This window comes from Hyla sarda, chromosome 2 (genome assembly GCF_029499605.1).
Source record: "Hyla sarda isolate aHylSar1 chromosome 2, aHylSar1.hap1, whole genome shotgun sequence".
In the NCBI taxonomy this organism is placed as follows: domain Eukaryota; kingdom Metazoa; phylum Chordata; class Amphibia; order Anura; family Hylidae; genus Hyla; species Hyla sarda.
This window is the reverse complement of record NC_079190.1, coordinates 123,397,691-123,416,051: the sequence shown is the minus strand read 5'-3', so window position 1 is coordinate 123,416,051 and position 18,361 is coordinate 123,397,691. Positions and strand designations below refer to the sequence as shown.

Genomic DNA, 18,361 nt, shown 5'->3' with positions numbered 1-18,361 from the left:
CTGTGCCGGGATCCCCTGCATTGCCAGCGCTCTCCTTCATCGTCATCACGCATCCAATAGGAGTGCGTAGCGGCATCATGGAGAGTGAGGATACCGGGCAGCAGAGATGTTCCGGAGCGACGGGGACACCCCGGGGACAGCGATGGAGGGCGACATCCAGGGGAGAGGTGACGGGTCCGGATCGGCAGGGACACGTGAGTATTACCTCCTATACCAGTGGTCTTTAACCTGCGGACCTCCAGATGTTGCCGTTGGCTGTCCGGGCATGCTGGGAGTTGTGGTTTTGAACATCTGAAGGTCAGCAGGTTGAAGATCACTGTCCTATACTTTACATTGTATTTGGTTCAGAATCTTTATTTTCTAGATTTTTATGCTTTAAAATTGGGTGCGTCTTATATGGCGAAAGTACTTAGCATAAAAGCACAGCGTATACAGTGCATGTGAACACAACCTTTGAAGTGGAGTGCTAGTTAATGTGGGATTTGTAGTACTTACTGAGGTATTTAGTAAATAAAAATAGTCTGAATGGATTGCGACTCCTAAATTACAATCTAGTAGCCTATCATTTTGAGGAGCTAAAGTAAGACATATCAAAACAGCTTTTCATGAAGGACGTCTGTTTAGGCTGCGTGGCTTACGTACACCAAAACCTTGTATACATGAAAAACAAACAGAGAAGTCGGATAAAATCACTGTGTGACGTGATGCCTTCCTTGAAGCAGAGTTCACTGTGCCCCAGTTTGATAGGATTTTGCCTCTAGAACGCTGGGGATAGGAATATGCTCTGAGCATTCCAGTTCTGGGAGGCTTGGAGAAGCCGCACATTTTTTCAGGATTTCTTATTTTAGTATCTTTTTATGCAACTCCTATGGGAAATGGTATTTTGGCAGCACAATTACAGATTACCACACACAGTACAGGGACATAGTGTTTTTTTTTTTATTTGAGGCAGAAACCCACACTATTTTTATTCTCGCTGTTTGACGTCAAAGAGAACTGTAGAGCTGAATTTCAGTTTCACAGTTTTCAGCATTAAACCAAATAAGGCAGTTTAACCAGTCTTTTACAGTGTGTCTATACAGAGGGGCTAATCCCTAAAAATGTAAATGAGGAGCTCTACAATCCTCCCTTTTCTGGACTGCGTTTTCCTACCTTACAATTTTACGATCTTGAGGTTGATCTGGCTTGAAGATGGTTTGCTTTGTGTTGCTAGGTGTTTTCATACTGGAAACTCAGACTTCCCTTTAATGACCTGTTCCATCTCTCGGTGGGAGGACATTCATATTTTATATCGATTTCAGAAACTCTCCATAATTTATTGTTATATTTTATAATTCAGCATTCATTTAACATGTAATTGGGACCATATCTTGTAGACTAAAATGTGTTAGATTCTGTATGTGAAAATAAAAATAATATTCCAGTCCTCTAGGTTATATGTTTAAAATGTATTAAAATATAATATAACATAAATAGCGTTTTAGCTTATGTGGAATCGCAGGGCCCTTGCGTTACACAATAGCCTATGTATTACATAAAAGTATTCATCTAATATACTGTAGGATAAAAAATATTATAATAAAATATATTTGTTTAGTATAACTATATCACTTTCACTGTATAGCCAATAGATATACTTAAAGGGGTACTCCAGCCCTAAGACATCTTATCCCCTATCCAAAGGATAGGGGATAAGTTGTCTGACCGCGGGGGTCCCGCTGCAATCTTGCATTTGGCACCCACCTCTTTGAGCTGCAAGCCGCGCTGCCAGCTCACAAACTGCCGGATGCCGACCAGGGGGCCCGAGTATCGTGATGTCACGACTCCGCCCCCGTGTAATGTTGCCCCCTGCTATGCAAGTCTATGGGAGGGAACGCCCCCTCCCATAGACTTGCATAGTGGGGGTGACGTCACACGGGGGCGGAGTCATTGTCGTCACCCGGCAGTTTGTGAGCTGGCAGTGCGACGTGCAGTTCTAAGAAATGGGTGCCGAATGCAAGATTGTGGGGACCCCCGCGGTCAGACATCTTATCACCTATCCTTTGGATAGGGGATAAGATGTCTTAGGGCCCGAGTACCCCTTTAAAGCAATAAATTATATGCTTCTTGGTCTGCTGTGACCTTTAGTCTGCCAAACTCTGGTATCAGATAAATAGTAATAGTCTATAGCAACAGGGTTTTGTGAATAAAGAGGTTAGGTGTAGGACACCTCTTACCCTTTTGTAGTCTGGGCTGTTTTAGCCAATGTTGTATAGTTCAGTGGATCCACTCCGACCGAGCAGATGAGCTGGCAGATTTTAGCAGTAATGAGCTGTATGTGTTCTGTGCATCCCGTGCGTGAAGCTCCAGTGTACGTTAGCAGCGCAGGTCAGTTCTGCCGAATATGTGCAGTGCAGGGGTGAATTCCTGCTTGCGATGTGAGCCTAGACCATGATGTCTGTGGGGCTTGCAACCCTGGAACACTGAAGGCACTCATTGGGAGAGATTTATAGTGCAGGAGAATAGAGGAGCTGTTCCCTTTTAACAGCCATTCAGATTACAGCGCTTATTTTCTTTTATATAACTAAAGTTAAAATAGCACTAGTTTTTAATAATCATACCCTGTTTTTTACCGATTAGCACTCGGGGGAATTTATCATTGGCTGCATAGATGAAGTTCTTTTCACCCTTGTTTCTTTTCATCAGTCATGTATCAAATAAGCAACTTAAGCAACTTAGGGTGGCTGCACCATTTTTTGTTAACATGTACAATTGTTTATTTATTTGTGCATACAACTGGCATGGATAAGCATAAGTCTGTGATTCCAATGCATTGTGTTGTGCCATATATGATGTAGTTGTGCCGTTTTTGATAACCGTTTATTGATCTAAACTGTCTGTCAATGAATCCTGCTAAACCAGATACACAGTATTAGTAGACTTCTAGTCAGATCATCTGCTGCCTCACTGACAAAGACAGAGTAGCATCTTATCTCCAATAAACTAAGACAGACACTATTTTGCCAACAAACTGCTAACTGCCATAGTTCATATTTAAAGGACAAGTATAATGAAAAAAAACATATCCCCTATCGGAAGGATAGGGGATAAGTTTTAGATCGCAGGGGTTCTGAGCGCTGGGGACCCCTGTGATCTCCTGTTTAGAGCCCCGACTCACCTTCTCAGTGGCGTGTCATAACCCCCACCCGGAGCGGAGGCCGCCACACCCCCTCCATATAGCTCTAAAACTTATGCCCTATCCTTTGGATAGGGGATACATTTTTTTATTCATGATACTTGTCCTTTAAGTTATTAGTTTGTACTAATAATTATACAATTGTTAGGTATAGGACTTCAAAACCTGGATGGGAGTTCAGTCTGTTGAAAAAGATAGAGCATTACTGGCAGTTTATGTAAAGCCCTGCTATTCTTGGCTTAGGAGTCCAGTAGCGGTCATACGAAGACTTTGGTAGCCTTCCCTTTTTGTAGGAGTGTGTATACAGTGATGATTGTCAATCACTGCTAAGACCGCCTACTGGACTCTTAAGCCCTGAATGAGCAAAATGAGCGTGGGTTTACCTGATTAAATAAACATTTTCCCTGCACCTCTTGCTCTATAACATCCTTCCTGCAGATTGGACTGTATTGTCTGTGTTTCTGGTTCTCTTTAATGCATTCTTACAACTGAAGTTGAAAAAGAAATGCATGCTATGTAATCTTTATATACGGAAACTGTACATAACATTTCACAGTATGCTGTAGATTTCTCCTGCCTTGGGACAGGATGTAGATGGCACACAGCTCCCATTGTCAGCTGTAGTGCTCGTGGGGCTGATTCCTTGGTAAGCTACAGTAACCCCCTCTGTTTTGTTTGTCATTTGCCTGGCAGTCAGAGACATGTATGGCTGTGTGTGTCTGAAGGCTGTATCAGGGGTTGACAGTTCGGGGGGAAAAAACAAAGAATTGCGCTTTTTTTTAAAGGTACGGTATAAGGCAAACGCATTCTGCTAGAAGGTGCTTTGATTTGTCGGGGACCTGGCTGACTTCAGCTTTTGAAGCATGGCTTATTATTCATGTAGGGTTAGGAAGGTCTCCTTAGCCCATTAGCCGTTACAGTTAGCTATGTATTATGTGTGGAAATAATTCATAAAAAGGAATATAAATGGAATTACTTTATAAATGGAAATGCTTTATAAAGAGAATTTCAGCACAACATTCTCTAGCATAAAGATTAACCATGTCTTGTACAGTGAAACCTCTCTGAAAATCATCTCTTTGAAAAGACCACCCCCTTTTCCAGATTAGATTTTCTGTGGCAGTTTTTCAGTTCCACTTTTATTTTACATTCTTTAAGAAAACCACTTTTTGTGTAATTTTGTTGTCATTTGTTGTTTCACTCTATTTGCTCAGCCATCTTATGACAATTTAATCATTGTTTAATCATTGTTTAATATTGTCACGTATAGTGCCGTGCATGAGTAGCATCTAAATGACTGTTCACACTGTAAACCTGATCTGTTACTTTCTGTTTTTCCATAGTCTCTAATATTTGACGAGGTTGACCTGTCAGACGCCAGTGTAGCAGAATCAAGTACAAAAAATGTCAACAACAGCTTCACGGTAAGATGCAACTCTGAAATATGTGGCACGTAAATAAAAAAAAAAAAAAAAAGCAGACAATCTGGGAAGCTTATCAGTTAGAAAAATGCTATTTAGTGGTTCTATTGTTTTTTCTTTCCTATAGCATGTTCGTAAGCAATATGTTTTTCTGTTGATTTTTAAGTTGCCTGTGGCATGCCATGAACATGCATTTCCTATATCAAATTAAAAGATGCAATAAGTACTGATAGACACTATACTTTGCTGTCTCCAGCAGTCCAAAAAACTTGAAAGTGAGTGGCTGGGCATGTGCTTAACAAACAATCCTTTCAGTTTCATCTTTGCAGAATCACAGTGAGGTGAAGAAGTGGCTTGGAATTGTTGTTCCAGTGATTAGTTGAAGTCCCAATGGTGGCACCACAAGAAAGCATACTTTTATTGCCTAATTTGTGGATAGTTGATCAATGTTGCTTGTGAAAAAAAACTGTTTTAATGGGTTTTTAGAGAGATATATCTGGAAAGCTAAGTAGAGATTTAAAACGTTACGGTCGTTAAAAAGCATCTTTTGACAGGTCACTCCTGAGACTTGCTGTGATTGTGAGATATAAGCTGGGGAAGCAGGCAGCATTGTATTCCCCTGCCAGCCTAGAAACCTTTTCTCTGCATAGACTTCCATGTAGAAATAAGATCTCCTGGTCAGCTGGGAAGTGGAGCACAATGCCACCTGCTTCCCCGGCTTCTATATTACATTTGCAGTGAGTCTCTGTAGTGAGACTGGGTGCAATCAACAACTATCTTAGTCGCTTTTATCTCCAGTCTCCGGTTGCCTCTAAAAGAGGAAGCTGGTTGTTGATCATTCAGCTTTCTGTTTCCTACCTGATCTGGTTGTAATGAGCAGGGCAGGGATAGAGCAGTTGTGTCCCTGTAATTCAACAGCCATACAGTTCTCTCTAGCATCGGGTTGACTGTTTCATGAGCGGAGATGTGAGTGCTTAGAAAAAGCTATTTTTAAAGCAGCACTCTTAGAAAGGTTTTCTTTTTTTTGTTCCCTGACAGTAATCTTTATAAGGGATTTACCAGCTTAGTTATCAGCAGTTTTATTTTAAAGATAGGCTGTTATACCACCTGACCACACATCTAAATTGCAGCATTTGCTTTGAGGACCAGATGTCATTTTCACTATTATTTTATGAAACTGACATCGGGCAATCCTTAGGTGCCACAGCAGAACTCATTGGGGCTCTTATTTTAAAGGAAAGCTGTCATCAGCATCACCCGCACTAACCTATTGATAAAGGCCTATAGTGCAGGTGACCCTAATAAAAATGGTACTTAGGCTGCTTTCACACTATGAGCATTCATCCATTATTAAATGTCAGTTTTCTGTGTAAAAACGGACGTTTAATAACGGATGAAATAAAGGGTGATAACAGCTGAATAAATATTCATCCGTTACCCTTATCCCTCATGTATGGCCAAACACCTCTGCCTACAGACTCCCACAGCAGGGACTACTACTGCTCCCATCATGGAACAGACTTGTATAGTAATTCCCTGGCTGCAGGAGTCTGTTCCATCATGGGGGTTGTAGTACAGGGGCTGAGGGATTGATCGCACCGGGTTTCACTTCTGAGACTCGATGCGATCAAAAGTTATTAAGCAGGGGAGCGGGCGGCATGGTCCGCAACCCTGCGATGTATCAGTGTGTTTTAACTTTCATTTTTGAGTCCCCCTCGGGAAGCCCTGAATGGCCGATCAGGGCTCTCAGCGAGAGATTGAAAAATGAACTTTGAGAGTAGCAGGGGCCAAAGAGCACTGTGGGGGGCAAGATATATAGCACTGCAGAGGAGGGGGGGGGGGGGGGGGGGGGGGGGACAGACATATAGCCTATATATCTAGCCCCCCCCAGCAGCGCATTAGGTATGACCCCCGCCTGTGCATTAAATATATACCCGCTTGCGCATTAAATAAATATATATATATATATATATATATATATTAGAATGAAAAGTATTTCTATTAGCAGCGCATAGAGCCGGGAGCCGGCTCTATGCGCTGCTAATAGAAATACTTTTCATTCATACGGCGGCAGGGGCATATGTATATAGAAGTGCTGTGGGGGGCAGACATATAGCGTTATCTTCCCCCCAGTGCTTCTATATACATATACACCTGCTGCCGTATGAATGAAAGGTATTTCTATTAGCAGCGCATAGTGTCGGCTCCCCGCTCTATGCGCTGCTAATACAAATACTTTTCATTCATACGGCAGCAGGGGCATGTGTATATAGAAGAGCTGCGAGGGCACATATTCATGCGCTGCGGGGGTATATATTTAATGCGCCGGCGGGTATATATTTAATGCGCAGGCGGGGGTCATACCTAATGCGCTGCGGGGGACTAGATATATAGGCTATATGTCTGCCCCCCCCCCCCCTGCAGCGCTATATATCTTGCCCCCCACAGTGCTCTTTGGCCCCTGCTACTCTCAAAGTTCATTTTTCAATCTCTCGCTGAGAGCCCTGATCGGCCATTCAGGGCTTCCCGTGGGGATTCAAAAATGAAAGTTAAAACACACTGATACATCGCAGGGTTGCGGAGCATGCCGCCCGCTCCCCTGCTTAATAACTTTTGATCGGATCGGGTCTCATAAGTGAAACCCAGAGCGATCAATCCCTCAGCCCCTGTACTACAACCCCCATCATGGAACATACTGTTCCATGATGGGGGTTGTAGTACAAACACTAATCTAGCCTCCCCAGCTGTCTGCAGACTCCTGCAGCTGGGGAATTGCTACTCCCATCATGGAAACAAGTCTGTTTCATGATGGGAGTAGTAGTCCCTCAGCACTGCAGGAGTCTGCTGATGTCACCTCTTCTGAGCATGCTCAGAAGTAATAACGGATATAATAAACTGTGTGCAAACGGATGACATAAAGGCTCAACCGTCAGCCATAGACTTCAATGTTAAAAATAACGGCCGTTAATTTACCCGTTTCTTGTGACGGAAGAAAAATTAGTGCATGTGCCGTTATTTCTTCCGTCACAACTAACGCCCGTTATACATGACGGACTATAACGGGTCATAACGGATAATCAAAATATCCCATAGACTTTAATGGGATTCTTTAACAGCCGTTTACCAGGGCTTTTCTAACGGACGTTTGTAACGGATGAATTTTTATAGTGTGAAAGCAGCCTTACCAGTTTTCGATGTGTGCCTCATTTCTGCCAATGTTCCCGGTTTTCTTAATATGTTAAGGAGTTTGGTGCAGGCGGGGTGTGACCCAGCCCAAGTTGCATGTTAAGGTCTGGCTGAGCCTCCTCGGCTGCAGAATGGAGCTCCACTCTGCATCTAGACCCCTCTTTTCTGCTTTAAAATCTCTCAGGAGCAGAAAGAATTTAGTTCATGTCTTCTGTGGAGGTGATGCTGATAACAGAGCCCTATGCTATAAAGCCAGCATTAAAGGCTGTTTATATGTGCAATGACTTGTGTCAATAAATATTACTTTTAGAAACTAAATTATGTAAGCCTCCAAAAGTGTGTCTTATATTATCTATATAATTATGTTTCTTCCTGTATTCAGTGTATTTGTTCTAGCTGCTATAAGTTTAAATGGTAGCAGTAAAAATAGAAACATTCAGCGGCAGTAGAAGAGGAGGACGTGTGGGGCTTCTTTTCAGTATCATTATCAGTTTAGCTTCGGAATTTTTTATGACAAGAAAGAATTGCCTTTTACGCCAATGTACGTCTGTAGATCTGTATTTAGGAAACAAGAAAACTTTGCCCAGTTCTGTTACATAACACATTATTAAGTTGTTCCATGATTAATATGCTGTTAATGTTAGTAGTTTTGTTTTGTGAGTAAAGTAACAGGCCTATTACAACATGAGCCAACACTTACAGAGCATGGAATGCAGAAAAATGTGCCAGACAGCGCAGCGTAACCAAGAAAAAAAAGTGTCCATTGTGCCTAGTAAGTTGCACTAAGTTTATCATGCAGTGTGCACTATTCTGATAAACAGTTCAACCAGAATTGCAGAAAAATCAGCGGCACTCACCAACATGTAAAAAGTTCAATCTCCTTCATTTAAATATAGTCAGAATACATATGGGGCAGAACAAACAGAACCCACAGCCTGTGTGTTCTGTGTGCTGCCTGATAAGTATTTCGACTGGCTTTGAATGAAAGAGATTAAACTTTTTTTTTTTGTCAAAATGGTTTTTATTGAGATTTTTTCAGAACATAATAAGCAGCAGCATCAAATGATGCAATGAAACAGAGCTCGTTCAAGTTCCAAATATACGTACATGTAAAATGTTTTACAATCAACAGTTACAACTAAACCAAGAAAACATTGACAGTGGTATATAGCTATATTCCAATTAGTAAGATTAAAAGCAAGAATGGTCATTTAAACTACTAGTATACTGGTAGAATGAACAAATGTAGTCAGTGCTCAGAGAGTGACAGCAATGTTATAAAATGAATGACCACAAGGTCAGTGCTGCATGTGAACGGTTTTTATAAGTGCTCAATACGTAGAACAGCTAAGTCGGCAGGGATGTTTCTGGCTGGGTGACAGTATGAAGGGAACCCGATCATCCGTACAGACTATTTCCCACTATATGTCTACACAATGGGGAGACTGTTTCCACTTCTCCCATCTACTAGTAAAAGCACGAAAACCTCCCGAACCAAGGGCAATAATCTTTTCAAAGGAGTAGGTGGTGTTGATTTTTGCTATCAGAGATTCAATAGAAGGGACATCGGCTGACTTCCAGCGACTTACTAACGTAATCTTAATTATTATACAGATTATGCAATAGAGGTCCCTATGTTGTTTAGGTATAGAGGTTAAGTTTAGAAATAATAGTACAGATTGTGGTGTCCATTGAACATTGTGGCCTAGAACTTCCTTCACTATCTTTGCACACGAGGACCAAAAGGGCTGGATAATAGGGCACTCCCAAAGGATGTGATAAAGTGTGCCTCTGTTCCCACACCCCCTCCAGCACCTGTCCGATACGTCCGCATAGATCAGAGCTAATTTATCAGGTGTATAGTACCACCGTAAGATAGATTTCATTGCAGACTCTATGTGCGTAGAACATTGAAAAGCAATATGTATATGTTTGAAGGCTAGTCGCCAAGTTATCAATGGAAAAGACATCTGCAACTCTCTTTCCCATAACCTCAGGGGATAGGGTTTAATGTCACTATGATTTTGTATAAGAGCGGAGTAAAATGGTTTCAAACCTTTTTGTGTGGACGTGAGTAGGCCAAGTGCCGCACCGTCCATTTCCCCTGGAGATGGAGTAAGGCCTTGCAAACAATGTCTAATTTGCAAAAATTTATAGAAATCTTGTTTGGGTAGGTTAAATTTAGCGGCTATGTCAGAAAATGGCAACAATATGCCCTTATCATAGATGTGGGTAACGTGAGTGATGCCCCTGTGGAACCAAGATGATATGTCTATATTTGGAATAAGGGCTTGCAAAAAAGTGAGTGGGACGTCCGCTAGGGACAGTCTAACTGGTTTAGCCATATGCGTGATAAAAAAAATCCATGCTACGTAAGAAGCTTTAACGATAGGATTAGACAATTTCGGGGGTGGAGATGACCAAAAGGGAGCGTATAAAACATCCTTAAGTAAAAAGGGCGCCACTGAGTGGCTCTCTACGTCCAGCCAGGGGAGAGTCCGTGATATGCACCACCAATGCCGCAACCCGATACTAGGGTAGCTATATAATAGTAGCGTATATTTGGAGAGCCTAAGCCTCCAACAATTCTAGATCTGGACAGTATGTGTGGAGCCAGCCTGGGTCTCTTGCCCGCCCATATGAAGGAGGAGAGTGCCTTTTGTGCTTTGAGAAAGAATGTGGCAGGGAGCGAGATGGGAAGTGTTCGGAAGAGATAGAGAAATTTAGGTAAGAGGAACATCTTAAAGGTTGCCACCCTTCCCACCCAAGAGATATCTGATTGTCCTAGGCGAGATATGTCTGCTTGAATGTCCGTTAGAAGTCGTTCATAGTTATGAGGATAAAGTAGCTTAAAAGGGAAGGAAAGCTGGACACCCAGATATTGGATGCTAGTTGTGCGCCAGTCGAATGAGTAAGTCAATTGTAATTGTTGTGATATTGCGGGAGTGAGGTTGATGGGGAGGGCCTGGGTCTTTGTATCATTAAGGTGATAATATGACAGAGCACCATATTTGGCTATGTTATCCATTACTGCTGGAAGCGATGTCACTGGGTCGGTAAGAGATAGGATGACGTCATCAGCATATAGGGCTATGGTGTGCTCACTACGACCAATTGTGACACCTGACACTCTAGCATCTTGTCTAATAGATTGGGCCAATGGTTCCATAGACAAGATGTATATCAGTGGAGATAGAGGACACCCCTGCCGGGAACCGTTAGTGATCGGAAATGGCTTCGAGAGCGAGCCATTAGCCAACACTGTCGCTGTAGGTTGTGAGTATAAAGAGGTCAGGGCCGTGAGAATACCACCCGAAAATCCCATGTGAGCTAGGACCGAGAAGGCGAACGACCAACGAAGTCGGTCAAACGCCTTCTCCGCGTCCAAGGCGAGGAGCACCGACGGGATAGAGGCATGTTCTAGGTGATGTAGTATATGTAAGAGTCTCCTGGTATTGTCCGAGCCCTGTCGCCCAGCAACAAACCCCGACTGGTCAATATGAACCAATGAGGGCAAAACCAGGGCAAGGCGGCAAGCCAGTAGCTTTGCATAGATTTTTATGTCCTGGTTCAATAGAGATATAGGTCTAAAATTTTGAGGCCTGTCTTGTGTCTTTCCCGGCTTTGGCAGGGTGGTAATAACCGCTTGCAGATTCTCCAGTGGGAACCTGCCAGTGCGGGTTGCTGTGCGGCAGAATCCAAGAAGGTGCGGGGACAAAATATCACTAAATGCCTTGTAATATGATGCATCAAACCCATCTGGGCCAGGTGCCTTGCCTCTAGGGAGGGATTTGATAATTTGTACGATCTCCGAAAGTGTGATATCCTGATTGAGAGATTCTAGTTGTATTGGGGATAAAGTAGGAAGGCTAAGGTTAGAGAGATAGGATTGTATAGAAGTGGACAGGTCAGGGGGGGTAGGAATGGATTCCTGTAGATTATACAAGTGTGTGTAAAAACAACTAAACCCATTGGCAATGTCTGTAGGTGTATAAAGTTTAGTATTAGTGACAGGATGTAACAAGTACGGTATCCGGGATTTAGCTTGACGTTGCTTTAAACGGTTCGCTAGGAGCTTGCCGGCTTTATTATCTTGAGAATAATATTTGGCCTGTAATTTTCTATATGATTTTTCATAAGATGTTAGTAAGAGGCAACGAAGGCTACGGCGTAAGGCAGCAACCTCCTCCGCGTGCAACTGGGAGGGATCCGTCTGATTGACAGATTCCGCTTGTTTCAATTGGGCTAGTAAATCATTCATAGTCTGTATTCTCTGTTTTTTCAAGATCGAACAGTACTTAATGCAAGAACCCCTTATGACCGCTTTGTGGCAATTCCACAGCAAAATAGGATCCGAAACTGAACCCTCATTTTGAGTGAAGTATTCCTTGATGTCACTTTTGAGGCATTCACCAAATTGCGGATGAGACCATAAGTAGGGGTTATTGCGCCAAGCATAAGCCGGGGGGGAAACTGCACTATCTCTAAGTGTTAGGACAATAGCTGCATGGTCCGACCATTTTATAGGTTCAATTTCTGATTGCTGAGCAAGATCTAAAAGGGATCTGCCCACCAGAAATAAATCTATTCGGGAATACGTGTTGTGAACCCCCGAGTGGAAAGTATATTCCCTTTCGGACGGGTGATGTATGCGCCATATATCATAAAGGTCCATAGCAGAAAGCAAAGAAGATAAAGAAGCAGAAGAGAAGCGGGAAGGAGAGGTAGAGTCCAGGTGAGGATCGGAGACAATGTTAAAGTCCCCATTAATGACTAGAGATCCCCAGGCTGAACCCCCAACAATTTTTAACAGACGTTTCAGGAAATTCAGTTGACCCGAGTTAGGGGCATAAAGGGAGACAATGGTGTAGCGAGCGGCATTGATGGTGCACTTAAGGATCACATACCTCCCCCGCCGGTCCGACACAACTTCTTGCAAGGAGAATGCCACGGTGTTCCTGACTGCAATCAGGACTCCCCGGGATTTGGAACTAAAATGAGAGTGGAAAAGATGAGGGTACAGTGGGTGGTGTATACGGAAAGCATCTCTATCTAAGAGATGGGTCTCTTGAATACTTAGAACATCACAATTTAAATTCTGAGCTTCTTTCCATAAATATGCCCTTCTATGCGGTGCATTTAAACCATTCACATTTAAGCTTGCAAACGTTATAGCCATATCACATATCTATTAAAGCAATGATGCATCAGTAGCAAATATGTAGTTATAGGGTGGTAGCACGCATCTCCCAGCCAGCATGCGGCTACCATGGTGTCACTGAGCACAACACATGGACCATATATAATAGTTATACCACGGAAAAGACAACAAAAAAGGAAACCACATAAAACAAACATTAACATAACAAAACACGTAGAGGATGGATTGCCTTGGCAAAGACCATCCAACTTCCAGTGGGGGTTAGAGTCCACACTGTAACCGGGCATGCAGGTCACAACACAAAGGCCTGCACATCAGCGGTGAAATGAGACAGCGCCCAGCCCATCAGGCGGTGGACCAGTCCTTTTCCACCATCCTTGGTCTCGGGGATTTTCTTGGTTGTGAGGGATAGATCGGTGAAATGTTCCACTGGTTTAGCAATTCTTCACCCTCCTTGAGGGTTCGCACCACATGCATTTCTTTGTCTCTGCGAATAAGGAGGCGCACCGGGAATCCCCAACGGTACATGATATTTCCCCTCCGTAGGGCCGAAGTGATTGGAAGAAGGGCTCTACGAGCCTGTAGGGTAACCGCTGAGAAATCGGCATACACCGCTATTTTTTGGTACGGAGCAGGGAGGCCATTATTGCGGCGAGCATATTCCATGAGTTGTTCCTTAATGTGGAAGAAATGAATGCGAGCTAAGACATCACGTGGAATTGAGTCCTCTAAATGCTTAGGTCTGGGGACCCTGTGCGCCCTGTCAATGATGAGCTCCTGAAGGGGGCAGTCTGGGAGAGTAGCTTGAATTAACGAATGTACAAAGTCCGGTATATCTGCTGGGGCAACAGTTTCTGGGATACCCCGTAGCTTCACATTGTTGCGTCTGCTCCTATCCTCCAGATCAGCCATTTTCAGTTTAAGCATAGAGACCTCCTCCTCAAGGTCATCCCTCAGATCAATAAGAGTGTTATGAGATACAGCGAAATCACCAAACTTTGCCTCCAGGTGATCTACTCTATCACCTAAATCTTGAATAGAAGCTTGCATAGGATGCACCATTTTGTGTATGTCTTGCAAAAAGGACGAACGTAGTAGCAGTAGCATGTCCCTCATTTTGGTGTCTGTCAGGGATTCATTAGACACTGGTAATGCAGCCAGTGGATCTGGTATTGCTGCGTTCCCAGATGAGAAAGTGCCCCAGTCACCCACCTCAGTATACGTTGGCAGGACATTCGGCTGTGCACACTGGGCTTCTAGGCCGGGAGAGGCGCAGGCGTCCAACACTGAATCTGTGGGGCCAGAGGGAAAGCCCAGGGCCTGACTCACCAGAGCGCCTGTCCCGTCCCTGTTCGGCCGTCGCGGGCGGTCTGTGATCAGCGGCGCCGGCTCCGTTGGAAAGGCCGAGGAACAGAGCGATGGGTCTGACGTGGATCTCCTGTGCCGGAGCGGAGACTGTGCAGGTGAGTGGCCCCGTAGTTGTGGTGAGCGCTCTGGCTGCGGCGCTGAAGGGATGTCGGCGCCATCTTGCCGGGAGGCCGCTCGGGGCTTAAAGACGAATTTGTCAAGTTTGCCGGTCTTAATCGGTTTCCTCCTCTTCACTGGCATGGTGGCGGAGGTTCTGTGCCGGGATACTGCTGAGCAAGGCGGTGTATAGCTGTTACTTAGTCGCTTTTAGCAGGCTGGAGTACGGAGCGCTCCTAGTATGCGACCATGCGCCCCGGCTGCCAGGCCACGCCCCCGAGATTAAACTTTTTACACATTGGTGAGTGCCGCTGACTTTAGAGACTTTGCAGTTGAGCACCACTCTGTGTGATCTATATATGAAGCATTATGGAACTATAAGCGGAACGCTGATTACTTGGGTTGTGCTGGTCTTTTCTTAACTATTCAAATTACTATTCTGATTAATGTGGTGCAGTTGGAACCATTTTCAACCAAAACAGGATTGTGGTAAAGCCATGTTTACATGCCTGAATTTCTGTGTAGAATTCCGCAGTATCAGAGTCCTATTTATTTCAATGGGATTCTGCTGCACTGTGCACATAGCAGAATTTCAGTGCCGGAAACATCTGGCCCGGAAATTCAAATTCCGGTGTCTGCAGAAAAAATGGACATGACCCTTCTTTCTGCAGACTCCACATGGAATGTATTGCTGTCTAAGAGACGGTGCCTGCCTGAGCTGTCCTAGCGTTGGCATGTCATGCCGGTGCCCACAGTCTGCACAGAGATTTTCTGTGTTTTTATGTCATCCGCGGCATGTGAAAAATTTGCAGTTAAATCTTCTGTTTTCCTCTTCTGCTTTGTAGCTTATTTTTTATTCTTTGAATTTAATACATACATTTTGACCATTTCACTTGGGTTTCATTCAGACAACAGTAACTAAGCCCCATCCACACTGGCCACAAAAAGTCCTCTCTTGACTGCATGCTTGACTTGATGATCTTTTTTTTTTTTTATCCCTTTAGAACTACGATTGGGCTGGAATTTGTGGCTGTAATATAGACATAAAAATATGGGCGCATTACATCCTGCCGAAGTGTAGCTGTCATTTCAGGCGTACAGTATTTCTGACCATTATATGACTTGTACTCTGCATTTAGAAGCAGTTTTCATCTATGCGAACTCCAGCTGTTTTCCCTCTACAGGCTTTTTCATGCATGCATTTTGTTGCCATGGAGTTCTGAGAGCAAGTTTAAGGCTAGGATTCCACTGAGGTTTTGTCCTTGCGTTTTTTTTATGGCTAAAAAACGCCAGAAAAATTGCATGAAAAACTGCCACAGATTTTGCCTGCATTTTTGGCCTTTTTTTCAGGCGTTTTTACCTTTCTGTGGAAATTTTGTTGGGCACAAAAAAAAAAAAAATTAATAAATAAAATGATGCAGTAGGGATTGAAAAAATTGTAGGGAACAAAAATTTTATTTTTTAGAATTACATTTTTATTAATTTTCAAACAGGGACCAATTTATGTGAGTGGGTAGGGACATAAAAATGTAGCCGCAGTATTAAAGGGGTATTCCAGGAAAAAACTTTTTTCTTTATATCAACTGGCTCCATTTAGTTAAACAAATGTGTAAATTACTTCTATTAAAAAATCTTAATCCTTTCAATAATTATCAGCTGCTGAAGTTGAGTTGTTGTTTTCTGTCTGGCAACAGTGCTCTCTGCCGACATCTCTGCTTGTCTCTGGAACTGCAGAGTAGAAGAGGTTTGCTATGGGGATTTGCTTCTAAACTGGGCGGTTCCTGAGACACGTGTCATCAGAGAGCACTTAGACAGAAAAGAACAACTCAACTTCAGAAGCTCATAAGTACTGAAAGGATGAAGATTTTTTAATAGAAGCAATTTACAAATCTGTTTAACTTTCTGGAGCCAGTTGATATTTAAAAAAAAAAGTTTTTTCCTGGATAACCTCTTTAAAAATGGATAAAAAGGTAGAACTAATATATTTTTTTGTAAAACTTTTTATTATTAATGCATTTTAATAATGTCATTTATAAACTGTGATTTATTTTAATTTTATTAGCTATATTTCAGTCATTATTTTGGTACTACCGCTACTCCCAGCATGGAACAGACTCTGTTCCATGTTGGGAGCTGTAGTACCTGCACTAAGAGACAGATCTCAGCGGGTGTCACTCACTTTATAATCTGGAGAAGCGGGTGGCACGCTGCAGAGATCCTCAATCACTTCTATGAACTCTGGCCGGCCAGTGATGTGAATAGAAATCACCTATGTAATTAAAAATACATAAATAACTCCATCCTTTTCTCAGATCGCTTAAATAAAAAAAATTAAAAAGCCAATAATAAAATCCACATGGCTTTTTTGGGGGCATTTTCTCATTCCCATATGCTTCTAAAGTAGAAAAAAAATGCCAAGATTATACCGAAAAACGCCAGTCTCAACATAAGGTTGTTTTTGAAAATCGCCCACTGAGCCCAAAATTGCAGAAAAACCAAAAGGATTTAAAAAAAAAAAAAAAAAAGCCAAACGGAAAAATGCCAAGTGGATATGACATTTTGCAGTTCCCTATTGACTTGCAGCTAACATCTGGCTATGGCGTTTTTTTGGCCGAAAAAACTTAGTGGAATTCCAGCCTAAATGTGAAACCATACATCAGTGTTTCCCAACTAGGGTGCCTCCAGCTGTTGCAAACATACAATGTCCAGCATGTTCAGACAGCCTTTGTCTGGGACTCCATGCGTGGACCCGGCATTGCTGCAGCTCTGCAGGGCTAATGTGCATGTCCCCTCCATACAGCTCTATGGGAGAGGCGGGATGTACAAATGCTGCATCTTTGCCTCTCCCATAGAGATACATGGGGGTGGCATGTTTGCCGCTCAAAAATGGGAGCAAAGGGAACGGTATGATACAGAGCTTTTTTTAAAGCTCGGAATTTTTTTTTAGGGCAGGAGTGGTGTTAGGAGTAGATAGGGAATATAATCTGAGTTAGTTTAGAAAATATGGTTTGATGACAGGTACTCTTTAACCCCTTGCCGCAAAACGCCATTTCTAAACGGCGCTGTGGCACAGGAGGGTTATGATGCGAGCTCATGAGCTGAGCTCACATCATACCCACACGGTTCTTGTTGCTATCAGCAGCCAGGACCCGTGGCTAATGACTGACATCGTAGTTCAGGCAGATGTCTGGCATTAGTTCTTTAGATGTGGCGATCAAAGTTGATCGTAGTGTCTAAAGTGAATGTGAAAGCTTCCCTACACCTCAGTCAGCTGATCGGGACCATCGCAGTAAAATTGCGATGTCCCAATCAGCTAGGACGCAGCAGAAGGGTTCCTTACCTGCCTCCTGCGCGTCGGCGATTAATTGCTCCAAGCCTGAAATCCAGGCAATCAACTGCTGATAACACTGATTAATGCAATGGCATTGATCAGTGTATTGAATCAATGTACTGCATGTTATAGTTCCCTATGGGGGCTATAACATTGCAAAAAAAAAAGTGAAAAAAAAAAAGCTAATAAAGATGAGTTAACCCCTAATAGAAGTTTGAATCGCCCCCCTTTTCCTATAAAAAAAAAAAACTGTAAATAAAAATAAACCTATGTTGTCTTGCCGCGTGCATAAATGTCCGAAGTATAAAAATGTATAGTTAATTAAACTGCACGGTCAATGGCGTACGCACAAAAAAATTCCAAAGTCCAAAATAGCGTATTTTTGGTCACTTTTTATACCATAAAAAAATTAATAAAAAAAGATCAAAAAGTCCAATCAAAATAAACATAGTACCGATAAAAACTTCAGATCATGGCGCAAAAAATACTGGCAGGTATGTGGAAAAATAAAAAAGTTATAGGGGCCAGAAGAGGACTATTTTAAACGTATAAATATTCCTGCATGTAGTTATGATTGAAGTACGGCAAAATCAAACCTATATAAGTAGGAAATCATTTTAGTC

At 42.8% G+C, this 18,361-nt stretch overlaps 1 protein-coding gene across 7 annotated transcripts in view; it reads left to right on the top strand.

The window, feature by feature from the left end:
- Positions 1 to 18,361, top strand: part of DGKH (diacylglycerol kinase eta) — a 283,882-nt gene that overhangs the window by 159,703 nt on the left and 105,818 nt on the right. For all 7 annotated transcript variants that reach the window (XM_056555450.1, XM_056555452.1, XM_056555453.1 and 4 more), the window contains one exon: positions 4,519 to 4,599. In XM_056555450.1, coding sequence (XP_056411425.1) covers positions 4,519 to 4,599 — 81 coding nt within the window. The remainder of the gene's footprint in view (positions 1 to 4,518; positions 4,600 to 18,361) is intronic.